Source organism: Macaca mulatta, chromosome 12 (assembly GCF_049350105.2).
Source record: "Macaca mulatta isolate MMU2019108-1 chromosome 12, T2T-MMU8v2.0, whole genome shotgun sequence".
In the NCBI taxonomy this organism is placed as follows: Eukaryota; Metazoa; Chordata; class Mammalia; order Primates; family Cercopithecidae; genus Macaca; species Macaca mulatta.
In genome coordinates this window covers 144375669-144397002 of record NC_133417.1, presented here as the reverse complement: position 1 = coordinate 144397002, position 21334 = coordinate 144375669, and the positions used below count along the sequence as shown (strand labels likewise).

General features: G+C 53.5%; 1 protein-coding gene across 29 annotated transcripts in view; it reads left to right on the top strand.

The window, feature by feature from the left end:
* Positions 1-21334, top strand: part of HDAC4 (histone deacetylase 4) — a 352953-nt gene that overhangs the window by 252194 nt on the left and 79425 nt on the right. For all 29 annotated transcript variants that reach the window (XM_028831302.2, XM_028831301.2, XM_077956679.1 and 26 more), the window contains 4 exons: positions 4106-4237; positions 9794-9906; positions 14975-15091; positions 15176-15374. In XM_028831302.2, the coding sequence (XP_028687135.1) occupies positions 4106-4237; positions 9794-9906; positions 14975-15091; positions 15176-15374 (561 nt within the window). The remainder of the gene's footprint in view (positions 1-4105; positions 4238-9793; positions 9907-14974; positions 15092-15175; positions 15375-21334) is intronic.

The following is a 21334-nucleotide window of genomic DNA, read 5'->3' as shown; positions in this document are numbered from 1 at the left end:
CTCTCCCGGCCTGGCCCCCGCCTCCTCTCCCGGGCCCCGTGGCCTCCTTTCTGCGGCCTCCTTTGTGCTTGCTTTCCTCTGCCATCTTGGTCATGCACATCTTCCAGTGGCTCCTGGAGAAGTCGTGCATGGAGCATGTGTTTTTGGAGTCCTCGTTACTGGTAAATATCGTTATCCTGTTACACCCTTGGTTGATCAGTTGGTTGGGGATGGAAGTCATTTCCTGCAGGGTTTTCAGGTCATCGTCTTGCCCTCGGTGTGGCTGTTGCCGAGTACAAAACTGTTCTCAAGGCCGAGCCTTTGTCCCCAGAGCTCTGAAGCAGTTTGGGATCCCGCAGGTGGGGGATTCTTGGCCTCCGTGTCCAGCTCCTCTTCAGCTGGAGAAGTAGGTCTGGAGTTTCTGCTCATGATTCTCTCCACCCAGCTGATTCTCTCCTGTCCTGGCGTTTTCAGCAATTTGTTGTAGGATCTTTGCACTCCCATTTTTCATCTTTTTATCCTTTTATTCCGCCTTCTGACAATTCTCAAGTCTTTCTCCAGCCCCTTCCTTCTGCACTTGCGTTTTTGTCCTCTTGTGTTTATCCTCTTTAATACTTCCTTTGGTGTCACTTTAGGATTTCAAGGCAGAGCAGCTGGAAGCAGTTACCTCCTCTCTGCAGCTCTGCCTGCACGCCCTGTCCCACGGTGATGTTCTGTGCATTCTCTGCTGCTAAATCAATGGGTTCTTTCCTCGCTGGCTGCTGGACATTGCATCAAGCCCACAAAGATACCGCCCTCCACACTCGTGCCACATGCACGCATAGCCCCTCTGTAAACCCGGCCGCTAAACAGTTAAAGCATTCCGGCTCTGAGAGCCGCTTCACCTGCAGCTGACTCTCAGGATGTTTAAGTTGGGAGGAGCGAGCCTGTGTCTCCATCAGAATTGCTTCTGGCAGAAGGATGAAGGCACCTGCTAGGCATTGGGCACTGTGTTGAATTTTAAGGTTGTGATTAGAATATTGTGCCGCCTTAATTAGTCATTTACTTGATTGGCTTCAGGAGAAACAATCTCACCTGTTCCCCGTTCCCTAAGGAGCAGACAGTGCATTTGGAAGTACAGTTGGCATCCTTCCTGCCCTCACCCATCCTTGGTGGGAACGACTTTTCCACGAGGCCTCTGGCCTGATACTTTGGTTCTGTCAGTGTACCTGCAGCCCTCTTAGGGGTGGGATCCAGTTCCTGCAGTTCCTCTGCCTGGCCACATCGTGCCTGGAATGAGTGGAAGGCCCACGAGGGTGGTGAAGGGGCTGCTGCCCTGAGCCGGTGCACGTGCAGCCTCCACCCTCACCGTCACCAGGTACCGGCTTACCTGCATCTTCCACTTTGGCTGCCTTTGGCAGAAGTATTGGAGTTACAGGCATTGTGCAAGCTTTAAGACACATGCATTTGAAGGACTGAAATTGTAGGTCACTATGTCTTAAGTCAATCTATGAGACGCCCGGCCTGGAAGTAATGAGGGAGGGCAGGAAGCAGGAAGGCTGGCCACCCTGAAAGCAGGCAGCGAGCTGGTCCTCGTGGTGTGCAGCTCCCCCCGCTGCCTTCTGCCCCCTAGGCCTTCTCTGTTCTCCCCAGAAAGGCCACTTCATGTGCCCTGGGCAGGCTCCAGCGTCCCCCTTCTCTCCTGGTCCACGTGCTGCTGCTCAGTCCCCTCCCCCAGCCCTGCATCCGAAGCCCTGCTTGTCTGATAGGTTCTGGGGGCAAGTCAGAGTGCTGAATAGCCCACGGGGCAGGGACGAGTGAAGGGCCCCAGCCTCACGCCATGCTGCCCTTGGCAGTGTTGGCGTGGTGTCCTGGAGCCTCCTGGTCAGCTGCAGCCACCCTGCAGGCAGAGCCAACCAGGGACGTGCAGTCAGCTAGAATCAGGGAGGCCAGGCAGGTGTGTAGGCTGGGAGGCAGACGATAAACAGGTGAGGGGACAGAAGAATTCCAGGTGCTGAGAAGGCAGCTGGGAGGAAAACAGGGCAGTGGGGCTGTGATGGGGGCAGTGGGGTTGTGGGGGATCAGGGCAGCCTTGGGAGGGGTGTGGAGCAGAGGCCTGAGGAAGGGGAGGGGAGGGGTAGGGCGAGGCAGCCACCACGGGGCTGTCCTCGAGAGTCACTTGCACAAGGAGTCTGGAGTGCCCGGCAGGGCTGCGGAGGATCTGCCGCCCGACTGATGACCTGGGAGCAGCGTGGTGACCCCACAGGGCCTGGGGGAGGCCGTGCACTGGGCTGCAGTAGCCCAGCCAGTCCATGGTGGCCTGGAGTGACCACGTCATGCCTGCCTCCCGATGCCACATGTCCCACTCCACGTGGCAGGGCAGCCACCAAGGAAGGCCTTTGACACAGGGCCGGGGACCCTGTGCCCTTCTGTGGGCACACACAGCCCCTGCCTTTCAGAAGTGGCTCCTGCCCACCATCAGCGGCTCCTGTCCCTGGCCCGGGGAATCCCTGCAGAGCCCATGTGGGTTTCAGGGGAGATGTGATGGTGGGAGAGGAGGTGCTGTTTTCTTGCCTAGTCATCAGCTGGGTGTTTTGGCTTGGCTTTTTTTGTTGTGTTTTGTTTTTCGAATAATGGCAAGAAACCCAGCGTGGAAATAGAAGTGGAGCATGTGAATCTACGTTTGCCTCAGTCGGTTGTGTTAGGCACAGGAGCATGCCCTGGTCAGTAACCCATGGAGAGGCCGGCTTGTGGCTGAACCCATCGTCTGTCGTCATCTAGGTCCTGCGAGCCACAGCACAGAGGCCCCGCTCCCTGCAGAGCAGGCTGAGGCTCAGAGTCTGGCACCTGCTCACAGCGCCTCTGGTTTCTCTGGGAAGCCTGTTTTAGGGAGCTTGCTTCCCCCACATCCTTCTAAGACCTGCAGAAAAACTGTCCCTGACTCAAAGCCTTTTCCCAAGTGGGAAGGTCCTGGGCTGCCCGCATGTCCCAAAGAGTGAAGTCACATGGGGCCGGGTCCCCGTCGCCCAGCCACATCAGTCCTGCTTCCAGGAGAAACTCCCTCTCGTTCCTGGTTGCTCTGGAAGCAGTGCACTTCCTGTTCCAGAAAGATTAAGAACAGCAGGAGTGCTGATTCTTTAAAAAGAGGTAAAATCTCCCAATTTGCAAATCTGCAAGTGGTAGAACCTTGCAAGTAGCCAAGTAAAACCTCAGAACTCAAAGGCTTGTGTGACACACGTCTCCACGGCAGCATTCTTGGCGCTGTTCTGGACTCTGAAAGCCAATAACCTCTCCCGGGTGGGTTTGGGGATTTCTTTGCCTCCGGTTGCTGCCTTTAGATCCCTGGTGCTTCCCAAGGCAGGCCCTGCCCCAGAGGTTTGGGTTCCAGATGCAGATGACTTGGGAACCACCATGGGCTGGAAGATGCAGATTCGCAAATGGCTCTGTCCGCAGAGGCAGAGGTGTTCACAGAAACCGACCCACGCCCAGTACCTTCACCCTGTGGTCAGATGAGAGGTGAAGCTGGCACAGGTGCTGGGATGGGCTTTGCTGAGCCTCACCAGGTGGGAGTAGGGATAGCGGCCTCACGCTCTGGAGGCCTCACTGACATGGCTGGGGCGATGCACAGGTGAGCAAAAAGTGTGCAACATAGACACCATCCTCACATCCCTGGGCCCGGTGTCACATCCCTGTTTGTTGGTCTTTCTCTGATTTTAGAGCAACACAGCTATAAAGATAGGGGTGTATTATCTAGAAGAGCATTAGTTACGAGACATCGCCATTAAGTGACTTCACACCTCAGCAACCCCCTGCCACGCCCAGAGAATCAGCTTGTCAGTCCTGTTTCCCATCTGCTGGAAACCGCGGTCGTGGCCTGATTCTGTGAAGATACTGCCAGCGCTTGCATAATGCTGTGGTCACAGAAATTTATCCAAAGCACCAGATACATTTTATTCATTATTTGGGACTGATGAATGGGGTTAGAATCCCCTGCTTCGTGAGTTCCCGTCGCTGTCCCCTGCAGCAACATGGCAGTGTTGAGCGAATATGTATTCCCCAGAGTGCATATTTTTAAAAAAACACCAACAGGATAACCTTGAGCCCAGTGGTATCTGCCTGGCTGTAATGACATCTCCTTTCCGTGCAGCTTCTGAACCGAATCTGAAATTACGGTCCAGGCTAAAGCAGAAAGTGGCCGAAAGACGGAGCAGCCCTCTGCTACGCAGGAAAGACGGGCCAGTGGTCACTGCTCTAAAAAAGCGTCCGTTGGATGTCACAGGTATGTCAGCTGAGCAGGTACACCTGCCCCACTGCCCTCTCTACCAGGCCTTCCTGCCCTAGGCGGTTTCTCTCGAGAGCCTGTGAAAACTCACGTGTCTGCCTGATGCTGTCAACCCCCAGTGTGGTCCTGTTCCCATGACGCTGGAAGTGCCAGGCCCAGGGGACCAGGCTTGATGACTCTAGCATGTCTAAGCCAGGCCCCGCTCTCGGCGTTAGTGACTCAGAGCTGGTTCTAGTTGGGCTCAGGTCCACGAGGGTGCCCCAGCTTGGCACTGCGGGAGATCCGTTCAGGAGCTTGAGTTGAGACTTCTCTGAAGGTGGATCTTAACCAATGCCATCCTAGTAGTGCTGAATCGTGTTCCCTGCCCTGCTCTCCGCTGTCCCTGAGCAGTGTCTGAACCACCGGGACATTTTAACGTCTTCCCACACCGGAGCACCCATCAGCCGAGCAGGAGGGGGAAGTTGCTCCAGCTTGGCCTTAGTGACGTGTCGCGGTTGGCCCCACCTAGTGGTGGACACGCGGAAGGACAACACTGGGCAGAGCCCCATCCTGAAGGCTCAGCCGTCCCTCTCGAGGGCATATCCCCATCCAGAGCACCACCCACCCCCAACCACCACCAGGGGACACCCCCTCACCCACTGCTCCTGAAATCACAGCACCAGGATAAAGGGGCTGCTTGGGGACAGCCTGGATAGAGGTGAGGCAGTGGACATGTTTGTACAACAGAAAGCGTTCCATTTGAAGGCCGAGGCTCATGGTAGCTGGTCTGTGAAAGGCATAGTTCCATTGAGTAGGCTGTTGGCCTAGGGAAGGCTGGGAGGGGGCTCCTGGTGCCATGCCCTGTGCGTGTGAGCGTTGGCATTGCACATGGACTCTGCTTCTGCAGTGAGCTGAGAGCCAGACCTCCCTGCTAAACACAGGGCCCTGCCTGTTTCTCGTGCCCTGTCCCCTGTCTACTTCAGGAGCTCTTAGCCCCAGTCTAAGGGTCTGGGTCTGGATATTTGTGGATTTCTATTAAAAAGTATCTGACACCTTCATGCCCAGGGGGAACTCCATATTTGTCATTTCTGATGTAGGTTTCTTTCCTCTGGCCATTGTAGTACACACAGACCTTGTCTACAGCCATCAAGAAATGTTATAATGTAAAGTTTCACTATGTCTAACTGACTGGGGAAGATTCAGTTCAAATGAGGAATCATGTGAGTTAAAAGCTTGCAAACTCCAATGCACCCTTTTTTCCGTGGGCCGTGCCTTGCTTGGCCGGCTCTGATGGACCCGTGAACCGTCGCATTTTGTTTTTGTTTTGAGCGTGCAGTGGGTGAGGCAGAGTCTTCAGCAAGCTGCTTCTGAGTGTTAAAGCTGCTGTTCCTGTTGTCACCCAGTGACTGCTGAGAACTGGTTTTGAGTCAGCACTGGGCTTGGCACAAAAATAGTGAGACAGAGTCCTTGCTTGGAAGGAGCTTGTGATCTAATTTGAGCAAGCAGCACATCACACGTGAGACCGTCCAGGAGCCGTGAGTGACAGGGCCTGATCACTGCTGAGCTCACCCAGGAGTCATGCGTGATAGGGCGTGATCACTGCTGAGCTCACCCAGGAGTCATGCGTGACAGGGCGTGATCACTGCTGAGCTCACCCAGGAGTCATGCGTGACAGGGCGTGATCACTGCTGAGCTCACCCAGGAGCCACGCGTGACAGGGCGTGATAAGTGCTGAACTCAACCAGGAGTCATGAGTGACAGGGCGTGATCAGTGCTGAGCTCACCCAGGAGTCATGCGTGACAGGGCGTGATCACTGCTGAGCTCACCCAGGAGTCATGAGTGACAGGGCGTGTTCAGTGCTGAGCTCACCCAGGAGCCACGCGTGATAGGGCGTGATCAGTGCTGAACTCAACCAGGAGTCATGAGTGACAGGGCGTAATCAGTGCTGAGCTCAACCAGGAGTAGTGTGACAGGATGTGATCAGTGCTGAACTCAACCAGGAGTCATGTGTGACAGGGCGTGTTCAGTGCTGAGCTCACCTAGGAGTCATACGTGACAGGGCGTGTTCAGTGCTGAGCTCACCCAGGAGCCATGCGTGACAGGGCGTGATCACTGCTGAGCTCACCCAGGAGTCATGCGTGACAGGGCCTGATCACTGCTGAGCTCACCCAGGAGTCATGCGTGACAGGGCCTGATCACTGCTGAGCTCACCCAGGAGTCATGCGTGACAGGGCCTGATCACTGCTGAGCTCACCCAGGAGTCATGCGTGACAGGGCCTGATCACTGCTGAGCTCACCCAGGAGTCATGCGTGACAGGGCGTGATCACTGCTGAGCTCACCCAGGAGTCATGCATGACAGGGTGTGATCACTGCTGAGCTCACCCAGGAGTCATGCGTGACAGGGCGTGATCACTGCTGAGCTCACCCAGGAGCCACGCGTGACAGGGCGTGATCAGTGCTGAACTCAACCAGGAGTCATGAGTGACAGGGCGTGATCAGTGCTGAGCTCACCCAGGAGTCATGCGTGACAGGGCGTGATCACTGCTGAGCTCACCCAGGAGTCATGAGTGACAGGGCGTGTTCAGTGCTGAGCTCACCCAGGAGCCACGCGTGACAGGGCGTGATCAGTGCTGAACTCAACCAGGAGTCATGAGTGACAGGGCGTGATCAGTGCTGAGCTCAACCAGGAGTAGTGTGACAGGATGTGATCAGTGCTGAACTCAACCAGGAGTCATGTGTGACAGGGCGTGTTCAGTGCTGAGCTCACCTAGGAGTCATGAGTGACAGGGCGTGTTCAGTGCTGAGCTCACCCAGGAGCCATGCGTGGCAGGGCGTGATCATTGCTGAGCTGTGGCATAGAGAGAGCCCATGCCGAGGGACCTAGGGGCTGGGAGATCAGCACAAGCCACCCTGAGCCAGCAGAGCTCTGCAGAAGGTGGCATTTTCACTGGGACTTGGCGGGTGAGTGGGGCTGGGGCAGAGAGGCAGAGGGTTGTGCATCTCCTGGCCAGCACTGGCACCAGGGAGCTGCCACCGTGGGGAGGCTGCTCTGCGTGGAGCCGATTTTCAGAAGACAGGTATTAGGCAGGGTGGTCCCACACGGAGCGGTGGAGGCAGTCGCGGTTCTTGGCAGATAGAGAGCCAGGTGGATACTCTGCTTTTTCTCAGTCACTAATTAAATGGGTGTCTACTGTAGAGCACAAAGAAGAAAATGCATTCCCATACTCACTCTGTCCAGAGTGAATCCTGCTCACCCTGCACGCCTTCCCGCAGCCCGTGTTCTGCGCCTTCCTCACCACTGAGTTCTCACCATCTTCCTGCCCCATCCTGCATCCTTCACTCAATTTCAGCCACACGCATTTTGTGCACCTCCAGTGGTGTTCCTGTTTTGCTGATCTAAATAATACTATGAAGATTATGCGTTTATATGAATTTTCTTAGACCTATTCAGGAAGTAGAATGCAAAAAAAAAATTAACCTCATTGAGTTAAAAGTGGGTGGAAAGTTACACGTATAATTTTTACCATCCCCAAAAGTTGTCCGGACTCCCCAGGCACGTGTGTGAGGGTGTTTATCTGATGACACAGTTGAGAGGCGCCCATTTCAAGGAAGATCTGCTGGATCTTGGTGTGTAGCTGGAGACAGGTTAACATCAGAGAGCAGGGGTCTAGGGCGGGCCACAATGGGCTTCAGGTAGGGCAGAGGTGGGAGAGTTGGAGGGGACTAGAGAAGGCGGGTCCTGCTTTCTTGAGTGAAATGCAAACACTGGCTCAGCCCAGTTGGCATTCTCAGAATGCCCACTCACAGTGCAAATAACATGGCCTCGGCAGCCGGAGAGGCCTCCCTCTGGAGTTAGTGTCTGGTGGGAGTGAGGGGGTGGGAGTGAGGGGGTGGGAGTGAGGGGGTGGGAGTGAGGGGGTGGGAGGGCCCGGCAGAGAAAGAGGAGGGGACAGGGTCGGGACCCGGTCCTGTATTCATGCTCAGTGCCCGGGACCATGAGCTGACCCCACACTCATTTGAGCTCCAGGAGCCATGGGGAGCAGCTGGTGTAGGGCTTCTGGGTGGACATAGTGGTTTGCCCTGGAGAGGTTTAGACTGCCCTGCTGTCAAGGGCAAGATGTGCCCAGTGTGTTCCTGGGTGGGCAGCATGGTCAACAGCGGAGGTGCACCTTCACCGCCTAGCTGGGTTAACTCTGGTATGCAGACGCCCTTGACGGCTCCCTCAAGCCTTGTGGCCTGGGACGAGTGATGTCACTGCTCCGTGCCTCAATCTCCTCTTCTGTGAAACAGGGTCATAATGGCACCTTCCTCAAACAGTGACTGAGAGATGGATGAGCTATGTTTGGAATCAGGTCTGCCAGGTTGGGGGAGCAGTGGGTGTCTTTTCCTGTCCCCCCACCCTCCTCATCCTCCTCACTGTGGCTCAGGGCTATATTTGCAGAGTCACCACCTCCAGCAGGCGTGGATACCATGTGAGTCAGCATGAGTGGGCGCCTGCATCCTCGTGGGCTCCGGGAGGACCCGGGCAGCAAGCAGACCGTGGAGGAGGCTTTGCTGGGGACGGCTCCTTTGAGGGGCTACTTGGGGAAAATGTCCGTTAACCTCCCCTCCACGACCCCCACCATGCCCCTTCCTTCTGACCTGTACGCGCTGCGCGTATGGGTTGGGGCGAGATTCTGAGCACCCGGAGTCATTGCTGAACGGCAGACGCCTGGAGTTCTCGAGGCAAATAGGTCACGTTGTGTTTTCTTTGGAAAGCTTTAACCAGATGATGCCATTGTTAAAATGCCATTAAACTAAACATCATATGACAAGCCAAACAAATCCTTGCATGAATATCAAGAGCTGTAGTGGCCTCCCACGGTGGATGTGTGTGCCCGAAATAACAGCAGGCCCCTTCAGAGGTGAAGGGATCTTTGGATTGAACATGGCTCCTTTTGGAAGTCACGTTCAGTCAGAGCGGAATCTGGTCTCATTAACCAGGGTCAAGCCACGCAGATGGTTAAAGATCCTCTAAGACTGTCTGAGCGTGTGTTTTTCAGTAGCACTGATAGATCTCAGGAGACACTGGCTATATTTTCCCCTGGATGCTGGCTGCTATGTAGGGAAAATGAGAGGATTCAGCCCAGAGTCAACACTAATGGTAGGTTGCTTTATTTTGAACGAAGCTTTTTATAGTGAGCACAGGAAAGCTGACCTTTTGCTTTTCAAAGTCACTTAGCTTCTGCATTTCCTGGTCTTCTGTTGTTAGGTTACTAATAAGTGTTTAAGGATTTATCTTTTTGGTGTGTAAAATGGTCTTGAAAATCAAACGAGGTATAAAATTGGTAACGTGCATGTCCTATAAAAAGTGAAGTCAGTGGCCAAACTGGAAAATCAGAAATCAGCATCATACTTTCTTTTTTGAAACCATGGCCATGTTCTTTTTGTTGGGACCTCTGCCTGTCGCAAGCTAACAAGCAGGTCCGTGGAAGGCACCGGGCATTCGGACCACAGGTCAGCGCGGCCCTCTCTCCGCGTGGCCCTCCCTCCACGTGGAGTAACACTCACCAGGGTATTTCTGCCTCTGCAGATTCCGCGTGCAGCAGCGCCCCAGGCTCTGGACCCAGCTCACCCAACAACAGCTCCGGGAGCGTCAGCGCAGAGAACGGCATCACGCCCGCCGTCCCCAGCATCCCGGCGGAGGTCAGTGCCAAGCGTTTGTCCTGTGTCCCATGGCGAGAGTCGGACTCGGGACAGATGGGCTCGAAATGATCCCACTTTGCATTTGCCCTTCACTCTTCACCTTCCAGTTTGGGGTGAGGGAAAGTGGCCTATGAACCATCCTGAAAAGGACGCAGTTGGAGGTTGCTTAACCCTCCTGCCTTCCTCTCATCACAGACATCTCCTTGCATTATGAACACACTCATTCCAGGCACGTCGGGGACAGCCCTGAGCCTGGTCCTTTCTCCTGACCTCTTCCAGAGCAGATGTCCCTAGATGGTGTCACAGCACAAGCCCACACGTGGCAGGCGCTCTAGGTAGACAGGACCCTGCTGCCCAGCTCACCATGGTCGCCAGTGTCTGAGGGTGGCTGAGAGGCCATGGGCACGTGGGCATAGTTGCTAAGTGAGACTTAAAATTTTTTATTTCGTATTGAGAAATACACAACGCAATGTTGGCCAACAAACCATGTGTCAGGGTCGACTGGAGCGTCACTCGTGGTCAGCACGGCAGGGCCGGCCAAAGCCACAGAGCGGGGAGCTTTTCCAGGCATCATGGGAACCAGGCATCTCAGACCGCAGAGCTCAGCACCCCGATCCCCTGCCTTCATCAGACCCCAAGTGGTTCTGGGAAGCACGTTGGCAAGCTAGAGGAGTCAGGGGACGCCTGGAGTCCCCGGGTGGGAAGGATGTCAGAGACGCAGGAGCCGAGCGGCAAGGTGGGGAGGAGTGGTGCCCAGGCTGACAGAGTCACGCCCTGACCACACCCAGAGGTTTTCCAGGGCAGCAGGTCCCAGGACCTCACTCCGTGTATCTTGAGCTCCTTTGCGCCCTCTGTCTTTATCCCACACGTGTCTGGAGCGCCTTGTGCCAGGCCCAGGGACGGAGCCAGGCAGGCAGCAAGGACCCGCCCCTCACTCCACACAATGCCCCACTGAGGAGGAGAGGCCACCTCCAGAGCACAGGGGAGAAGAGAGAGGCAGAGAGAGGCCGTCTGCGGGCTGAGTGGTGCCCTGGGCCTGGGTCAGCCTGACCATGGGGCAGGGTGGGAGGGGGACGCTTTGGCAGAGTTTTCTGATGAGTTGAGCTGGAAATGCTGTCTGCTTCACGGGGCACAGTTCTACTGAGTGGGAGGTTCCTTCTGAATTCTCTCCAACTTACAGAAGGCTGTAATTTATTAAATATAGTTATTGACTTTCCTTCTTAAATATTTAGAAATGAATCCTGCCCTTCCAGAGGACTGGCAAATCTTAGCTGGGATACAGAGGCATGAGTGTTTAGCATTTTCATTTCAAATTTCAAGACCGTTTATGTATAAACATTTTTAGAGACTAGAATTACTGCTAGGAACGAATTTTGCACTTTGCCTCCAGGCTGCTTAATCCCCATTTTCTCTTATTCTTTTTACTTCATACATCGATTTCTTTTATTACCTGTCTTCAGCCTGCCAGCTTCAGTACTTATTTAGATGATTAGAAGTTTTAACAGTCCTCTGTATGGCTGTGGTCATAGCTGAGGTCTACCAGTAATAAGCCTTATAATGCAACCTAGAAATTACTTCCTGCCCTGTGAGGTTAACACTGGTTGCATCTTGTTAATTGTGGTCCTAGATACAGGTTTTTATTTAAAATGGGGCACTTGTGTACATGGTAGTTACTATTGGAACAGTACCTTGTTTGGCTGGGTCTGTGTCATTCCAGTTCTGTGTTAATTTTTACAAATCGTGATATGTAAATGAAACTACTAGAAATTAATAGAACGTGTAGAAGGAGTTGCAGGAAATACCGAGAGGTGCCATTGTCCATGTCCCACATCAGATGTTCATTAGAGTGGGCAGGGGCAGCCTTTGCATGTTGGATCACACCCAGGCGCCCTTTCTGGGTTTCCGTGTCGCTAGAGTTGGACAGGTCTCTGAGAACGCCCGTGCTTCACAGCCAGGGGCTGGTTCTCCATTCCCACGTGGCGCAGAGGCTAGTGAGCCTGCCATCAGAAGGGGCATCCTGAGTGGATGGGGGCATGGCGGGAGCAGGGGCCTGCCAGCCTGGCTCTCAGCACTGCCTTTTCTGTTCACCCTGGGGCCCCCAGAAACACTACTCTACCTTGAAGGCCCCCCGGACCCAGGGAAGTCCAGTGTGCCAGGCATCTCCTCCTTTCCAGGGCCACGGAAGCCCAGTGTGCTGGGCACCTCCTCCTTTCCAGGGCCAGGGAAGCCCCAGTGTGCCGGGCACCTCCTCCTCTACAGGGCCAGGGAAGCCCAGTGTGTCATCCAGGTACTTAAAGGGACAGCTCCTCTGTGGCCGCTGCTGCTGTTATTTACATGCGTGCCTCGATGCTCTGACTTCAGGCCCGCGGACTTTGCCTCTGAGCACATCCTAAGGTGAGGTCCAGGGGGCTCCAGCCTCCCACAGGGCCCGGCCCCGAGACAGAAGATGGCAGAGCGCCCTGCGATTTCTCAAGTGGACCAGTCAGCATCTCCAAGGAACAAATTCTCAGAAGGCTCCTTTAGTTCCAGAAATGGGCTTAAAAAAAAACAAAAAAACAAACAAAAAAAAAAACCTTGCTTACAAAGGAAATAGAAACTTTGCAAACATTAGAACGTCTCCTTATTTTGTTCCCAAATGATAATAACACAAGCACAGTTGTGCTTTCCTGGAAATCACAAGCATTTTCTCTACAGCATAACTTACTGATAATTCTTTAACTTTTGACCAAAAAAAAATTGTCTAGGAAAAATGTTTTTCTCGGTAGCTCTTTAATCATTACTTACACAGTGTAATGTGTGAGCAAATCTAAAGTGAGTTGCAGGGTTTCCTCTGGGGCGAGGTGCACGGTGAATTTGCTCCTAAGTGAGAAGGCTGGACTTTCTGTTCTGTAGGAACAGCCTGAGTGTAAGTGTTTGTCAGGAGAAGCGTTTCTTCATGTCCCCACGGGCCACTCATGTGTCTTTTGGAAAATATCTCTTCAGATCCTTTGCCCACTTTTATATGGGCTGCTTTGGGTTTTGCTGGTGAGTTGCTGGAGTTCCCTGCATATTCTGGATACTCTTCCCTTGTCGGATGAATAACTTGCACGTTTCCCCCTTCCGCAGGTCGTCTCTTCACTCTGGTGATTTTTTTCCTTTGCTGTGCAGAAGCTTTTTAGTTGAGCAGAGTCCCGGTTGTCTGTTTTCGTTTTTGTTGCCTGTGCTTTTGAGGCCTTAGTCATAAATCTTCCACAGTAGGCAAGAGGCAGAATCAACCTCAGTGTCCTTCAGTGGATGAACAGTCAGAGAAAATGTGGCGCTGTACACAGTGGAGTACTATGCAGCCATCAAAAAGGATGGAATCCTGACATTTGCAGCAACACAGATGGAACTAGAGGCCTTCATGTTAAGTGAACTAAGCCAGGGACAGAAAGACAAACATCGCATTTTCTTATTCATCTGGGGTAGCTAAAAAAGTTGCTGTCGTGGAGGTAGAGAGTATAATGGAATCTGTTTATTCATTGTTAATGTTAGTTTCTGGCAAGGGGATTTCTATCTGCCAAACCCCACTAACTAGCGTGATTACAACATTTATTCATTCTCTGTTTGCCCATTCATTCAGCAGACATTCCTTGAGTAGCTACTGTGTAGGGGATATAGTGGTGATAAACTATTGTCCTTTTTAGCAAAACACATTGATTCTACAAGCAAAAAGATGTTAAATATCACAGTAGTTCAAGTCCTTGGAGACTGTTGCTGCTGACCCTTCCTGTGTGGCCTTCTAATCTGTACTCCTGGCTTATGTTTGCTTTATCCAAGCCCATTCTTTAAAAGTTACATGACCTATAACCTGTTTTTCTAACTTAATGTATCATAAACAAGTGTCCAAGTAATCACCCAAGATTGTTCCTAACCCCCAGAGTGTCCTGATGTGCAATGCCCCTCCGTTCTGTTAACACCGAGGTGCTGGGGAAGCCACATTGCTCTGCCCTGCCTGCTGGGTGCTCAGCCCCACAGCCGAGGCTTCATTGGCATCAGGCCTTCTCCTTATTTCTTAACGTTGCATCCCAAGAGTGGAGCTCTAGGATCAAAGGTTAGACTGATTTTGAAGACGTTTGCCATAGACTGCCATATTGTCCTGCAGAAAGGATGCCACTAAGTGATTTGCAGCGCTCTCAACAGCGTTTGCGGTTCCTCTAGGCCATGGTGGTATTATCATTTTTCAAAAATGTTTGCCAATTTTTGGGGTTTCAAAATACGTTTCCAGATGACCATAATGTGTTTTCCTGAACGTCTTCCGCTTCCTGAGCTCTGCCGTCACTGGTCTTCACCGCATGCTTTTCTCACTGTTAGTTGTTTGATTCGCAGGCGCTCTGTGCTGACCCTCACCTGCCTCATACGTGGTTGGTATTGTTGTCATCATTGCCTGCCTTTCATAGGAGCACTTGTTTTATGATTTTCTTTTTATTTTTAATTTGTGTGGGTACATAATGTATATATTTATGGGGTACGTGAGATGTTTTGATACAGGCCTGCAATGCGTAGTTGTCACATCATGCAGAGTGTGGGGTGCCCATCCTCTCAAGCATTTATCCTTTGTGTAACAATCCAATCATACCCTTATAGTTATTTTTCAATGTACAATTAAATTTTATTTCCTTTTTGGTTTCTGCTTTTCTTGTTGTCTGGAAAGACATGGCCAACGCCAACTACAAAAAGGCATTGTAAAGTGTATTATCCTAGAAACTGCAAAACGGCATTGGAAACTGTATTATCCTAGATTTCCTTCTGACTAGTCTGTGGTAAATAATCACACTGAATTGAAATCAACACGATGATGCTGGACAAGGTGACAGAAGAACTCGTATCGCGGGGAGGAAACTGGAGCCGTGCATTGGGCTGCATGTTGTGGTGCGTGTTGAAATCTCATGCTCTCGTTGCTGTATCATTTGCTACGTGTATGTTTGCACTCATAGATCAGAATTCAGTGCAGGCTGCCACAGGTGTTTTCATGGTTGTTTTTCTCGGTGTATATTGCTGATGTTTGGCCGTAACAGACTGTGACAGTCATCATGTGTTCTGTCCCCAGACGAGTTTGGCGCACAGACTTGTGGCGCGAGAAGGCTCGGCCGCTCCACTTCCCCTCTACACGTCGCCGTCCCTGCCCAACATCACGCTGGGCCTGCCTGCCACCGGCCCTGCTGCTGTAAGTCAGCCCCCGTGGGTCCGTGCGGCGTGGGGTGGCGGTGATGGGCCCTTCCACCCCAGCATCGCCGGCTGTGCTTTCCAGGGCACCGCGGGCCAGCAGGATGCCGAGAGACTCACCCTTCCCGCCCTCCAGCAGCGACTCTCCCTTTTCCCCGGCACCCACCTCACTCCCTACCTGAGCACCTCGCCCTTGGAGCGGGACGGAGGGGCAGCGCACAGCCCTCTTCTGCAGCACATGGTCTTACTGGAGCAGCCGCCGGCACAAGCGCCCCTCGTCACAGGTGAGCACAGATGGGCCTGGGTGCAGCCAGGCTCTGAGGCTACCCGTGCTCTGGACGGTGCCCGGCCCTCGCCTGCCTTTGGAGGAGACGAAGGCATGCCTGTCCCACCCCCACAGTTCCCAAACACACATCCCCCTCACGTAATGTAGCTGCCGTGACTGCAGTGAAAATCCACGCCTCACTCCCAGAGCCAGGTAGATGGAGTGGAAGCGGAAGTCACTTCCCTTTCTCACCTTTTGGGAGAGGCCGCTGGCTCTTGCAGTTTGGGTTTCTGTCTGGACCAAGCTGAGCCAGCACTGGAAGCCCAGAACTGACTCTCGTGGTCAGTTGGTGTTAGCAGAACTTTTACAAATGTGCACTGTCTGGGGGTGTGGTTACATTTAGAAAAATACAATTTAGAGAAAAATGGGAACTTCCTTATGAAATTACATAGCAACAGCAATGTGAAAGTATAACTTCAGAAATGAGGGAGCACCGGCCGGGCGTGGTGACTCACACCTGTAACCCCAGCAGTTTGGGAGGCCGAGGCAGGTGGATCACCTGAGGTCAGGAGTTCAAGACCAGCTGACTAACATGGTGAAACCCTGTCTCTACTAAAAATACAAAAATTAGCTGGGCGTGGTGGTGCACACCTGTAATCCCAGCTACTCGGGAGTCTGAGGCAGGAGAATCGCTTGAAACCGGAAGGCAGAGGTTGCAGTGAGCCAAGATGGTGCCACTGCACTCCAGCCTGGGCGACAGAGCAAGACTCCGTCTCAAAAATAAATAAATAAATAAAGAAACAAATAAATAAATAAACGAGGGAGCCTCTACCTACCCCCTTGCCATGCGGGTCATGATTATACATCTTCACAGCTTTGGGTTTGGCTTCCTGGAAATCTGTTGTTGCCAATGAAAAGCTGAAATACCCTCAGAGCTGCCCCTGTGAAACTCTGGCAGGGAACTTGGTGAAAACTCGGGTGTGGCGTGTTGTAGGAGGCTGTGCTGCAGGATGCGTGGGACCGGGGGCTGGCTTGGGTGGGCTTGGGCCTCTGGCTTGACTAGTCTGGTGGATTTTGGTGTTTTCTTGGTTTGCGCTGCCCATGTGTCTCTGTTTAGACAGAGAGGATTCTTTCCTATTCCTTCTTTGCCCAGAAGCCACATGGGGCAATCTTTGTTTTGTGTCTGAGCCCCTTTCTGTTTGTTTCTCCAGAAGCTCGAACTCGTGTCCCGGCCTCTGCAGAGCACAGGAACCCATGGTGTAACGAGGGAGGGGCAGCCCTCACAGTGCCCCTCTGAGCTCCAGCCACAGCGGCAGGCACGGGGATCCCTCTGGAGGAATGTATCTGAGATTGCGTCTGAGTCTCTTAGATGCCGTAGAGCAGCTAGCACGAGGGTGGGTAGTGAAGGACACCCGAGTTCCTCTCTCGTATCTTTTAAAAACATAAAATATGCCTGATCCTTCAGGATTCCTGGGATTCACTTCGTGAGAGATGTTTCTGTTTGTCACTCATCTTCTTTCCTTCTCTAAATCAGTTTATGATGCAGGATTAAGTAACATGCGTAATCTTGTGTATCAGGTGTTTGGAAAACAGCCTTTTTGATAGAACCTGAATATCGAGTTTGCATGGATCTCACCTCTCTGAGAAACGTGCTGAACCCGGCATTGCTTCTTCCCGGTGTACAGTCAGTCCTCTTTTCCTCCCAGGTGCAGCTTGCTCATTGGCACGGGGACCTGCCCATGGTGCCCTCCCCAGGCTCTGTAGTGCCAGGGGGCCCATGCATGGCTGCCCAGCTTGCTCTGGCTTTGCTTTACACCTGTGCCCAGCAAGCCCCTCCAGTCCCATGCCGCCACCTCCAAAACTGCAAGCCCCTTCCTCCTGCACGGCCTCCCCAGGTTGCCGGCGGCTCATCCTGCAAACCCCCTGGCTGGGAGCCTCCGAGCCAGTGTCACGTGTGCAGCGTAGTGCAGCCACACAGCTGCCTCTGTCCCAGCTTCCTCCTGCTCCGTGACCCTGGGAAGCCACTTGTGCTCTGTGCACCTTGTTTTCCCATCTGGGAAGCGGGGACACTCACGGTCTGCCCCCGTGCGCCCGATGAGGGGAAGCGGGCTGTGCACTCATATGCCTCTGCAGGTGTTGGCGTCGTTGCCTTGTTCTTCTTAACCTGCCGCCTCCCATATTCTCTCACTGCCCCAGCCGGCCCCATCTGTCCTCAGTGCCTCAGGACCCTCCCCCAGCCCTGCCATGAGTAAGGCCCTCATTTGGAACCCGCTGGGATTGCCCCATCCTCTTGTGGGAAGAAGCCTCCTGCACAGGTTCCTGCCCCTCCAGTCTGTCCTTCTGCAGCCACCAGACTCTCCTTGAAGGCCTGGAGGCCCCCACGCCGTCTAGAGCAGTACTGGCCAGGTCAGGAGCCACCAGCCACGGGGAGCTGCCAGTAGAAAGTCAGAGTTAGAATTCAGTTGGCCAATAGAAAGTCAGAGTAGAATTCAGTTGGCCGGGCGCGGTGGCTCACGCCTATAATTCCAGCAATTTGGGAGGCCGAGGCGGGCGGATCACAAGGTCAGGAGATCAAGACCATCCTGGCTAACACGGTGAAACTCTGTCTCTACTAAAAATTAAAAGAAAAAAAAAAAAAACCCGGGCGTGGTGGCAGGTGCCTGTAAGTCCCAGCTACACCGGAGGCTGAGGTAGGAAAATGGCCTGAACCCGGGAGGCAGAGGTTGCAGTGAGCCAAGATCACGCCACTGCACTCCAGCCTGGGTGACAGAGCGAGACTCCATCTCAAAAAAAAAAAAAAAAAAAAAGAATTAGAATTCAGTTTCTCAGTCACATGTGCACCCCACATCCAGTGCACGGCCGCAGCTGCCTGCGAATGTTCTCATTGTCACAGAGGGTCCTGGCAGGGTGGCACTGGCCTGGAGTGAAGTCCCAGCTTGTGAGCAGGAACTCCAGCCTTGTTCTACAAGCCTCGTTTCTCTTCCCTAGTCCGGCACAGCAGCCAGGCCAGCCAGCTCAATGCTGGACCAGGCCGCAGCCGGCCCCCAGAGCCAAGGCTCTTTCCCAGGGCCCTTTTCTCCATCAGGCGTGGTTCATCTGCCCCCTCGTCCCAGGCCTCCAGCCCTGCCCCAGCCCTGCCTTGTTGCTCCTTCCCTGGACCACGCTGCGTCTTCGTTTCCGTGTTCTGCCCTTTCCTGCAGTTGTTGATGAACTCCTGCTTGAGTTGGTCTCTGGACAGCAGTGCCTGTGTTTTCCTGGCCCACAGACAGACCCACCTTCTCACGGGTAATCATGGTGCATAGGTGAATAGGATATCAAAGCTAGAACAGCCCTCCAGTCACAAATGCTTTGAAACAGAGGCCTCTGTGGGTGAGGTCACCAGTGGAAACCAGAGGGGTGAGCCATGGTCCAGGGTCTCCCGGAGCTGCCTCCTACATGCCACATACCTCCAGTCAGCCCCTTTCCACACCGCTTCAGGCAGCTGCTTGCCAGTCACAGGCTTGGCGTGCCTCTTCTATATCCCTGTTTATGTGCTGCTGCCATGGTCACTGTGGACTCAGATCTTTGCAGAGTGGCTGGTACATTCTCGGAGGTTAGTCTCTGCATAACCAGCTGAGGCGGGGAGTGGAGCTCAGGAGCCCATTCCTGGGTGAGGAGAGTGTGCAGAGCCCTATGCTGCTGCTTTAGTTGGACACAAGACTGTGGGCATGATCATTGCCTGGGCAGCCCAGCTAAGTCCTCTGTGGTGCCCGTGTGGCTGAGAAGCAGGACTTTGAGAACCGTGTAACCGTGTAACCTGCTGTCAGGACCCAAGAGACCCAGGAGGATCTTGGTAGTGCAGCATGTGGAGGAGAAGGCTGGAGACCAGGGCTGTGCCACAGGTGGGCCTAGGGAAGGTTTCCCGGAGAAGTGGCATCAGAGCTGAGATCTCAGTAGGAGCCTGCAGGTGGAGAGGGAAGGGCCCAGGTAGGGGGAGATGTGTGTGCCTGCTGGAGGTGACCTTGTCACAGATCTTTCTAGTATCCTGGCCACACATTCAGAGCATGCCACCAGCGTCTTAAGGCTACTGCCTTCCTGAACTGGCAGTGGACATCCACTGTCCCGTGGTCACACGCTGAGTGGAGGGTGCCCCTGGCTTCTTTGTTAGCAATTGTGTGCTACCATTTAGACCTGATTTCCCCCGAAAACAGCGAGTCCCAGGAAGGGCTTGAGCACAGCTGGCCGTGGTTCATGTCCCATAACTGGCACGCGAGGCTGTGGTCCTCAGCCCTGGCCTGGCCTCAGCTCCATCCCCAGAAGCTCAGACAGACGCTGATTGGTCCAAGTGGGTCCAGAGCATGCAGATTATTCCTTGGGCGGCCAGGATTACAAACGGTGAGTCGGATCTGACTCTTGCTTGGTGTACTTCTCAATGGAAGGATTTTAAAGAATTTCACAGAAAAAAAGCAATGGAAATACACCAGATGGACTTTTAAGGACTCAGGCACCCTGAATTGTTCATCTCATGTGAATTCATCGCTTAAACAGATTCCCAGTGTGTGAAGACCAACTCTTCAAATCTGGGTCTGGAACTTGAGAGCAACCCAGTCTTTCGCCTTCTTTTTTCTTAAATCCCCATACCTGGTGGGGTGTGTCTAAGTGATGCGTTTGCAGACTCACTAATTAGTTTGGGTATTGCTGAGCAGGGTGTGCTAAAACTTAGACCCTGGTTGACTGGGTACATTCCAGGGTGCTGCCTCAGGAACTGTCATTGCAGTTACTGTGATTGCGTGTTAGAGTGTGGACTTGCAGGGGAGCTGGCCACCGAGCACAGTTCAGGCTCAGCACCAAGGCCCTCCAGCAGGAGCAGGAGCCAGCAGCCGTAGGGACACAGCCGTCCAGCGCCAAGAACCAGGGTCAGCCGTTGCTCCCGCACTGGACACAGGGAGGGGCTTCTGCCAGTGCTCTGGGCAGAAGGAGCAGAAGCTGGGAAAACCCTGGCTAAGGTGCCCAGTGGAGGAGCCCAGAGCAAGGGGCCACTGGGACCACAAGAGCCAGGCTCTGCGCCACACCCCACACAGCACCACACAGCCAGCCCCTGCAGTTGGGTCACCGACCACAGAATTGTATCCTGATGGACTAGGATTTTATGCTCGAAAGTCCCTGACAGTATATCCTGAAGACCACATCATGGTCTGTCATCAGAAGCTCTTGTTAATGATCTCAGGGATCCAAATTGGAAACCACCAAGCCAGCAAATCACATTGCTCTGCAGAGGCCAGGGCACCGCTTTTCAGGACACCCACGGGTAAGGTGTCCCCGTGTGTGGCGGCCCTGGGGTTTGCACCCTGGAGGCAGCGGAGTGAAATTCTGAGTGGGCGAGATAGGCTGAGAGAGAGTGAGGGGCTGGCCCCTGGGGAGTGCAACTGGAAAAGGAACAGGGCCAGTCTGCACAGGGGTCTCTGCTCACGCCAGTTCTGAAAGTGAAGCCCTGTTCCCATGGGGCATAGGCCTGTGTCCCAGAGTGAAGCTGGTGGCCTGGGAAATCCCTGGGCCCATGCAGAGGGTGGCGGGAGGCAGAGACCTGGATGAAAAGGAGCCGGGGAGCGCTGTGCAGCCCCCACTCACACTGCTGGCTTGAGTCACTTTTTCCTTATCATGTGTCACGCCGGAAAGCTGAATCCTATGAAATTGGCATGTCCTTCTCCTCCTCTGCAGAGCGTCAGGCCTGGGCAGGGGACTGTGTAGCTCATCAGCGCCTCCACCCCTGAATGGTATGCACACTAAGGCTTTGGGGGAAAACAATGCTAAGGAAAATGTCTTTCAGCTTCCTATTGCTTTCTGAGAAGAGACCTTTTTAGCAACTACGTAGCCTTGCATCCCCTGAAGGCAGCTTCGTGTGACTGACTTCCTTATTTCTTCCATGAAATAGTTCAATCCCACGTAATACCCACATCAACAATTGATAAATTCTGAAATGCCTTTTTTTTTCTTTTTTCT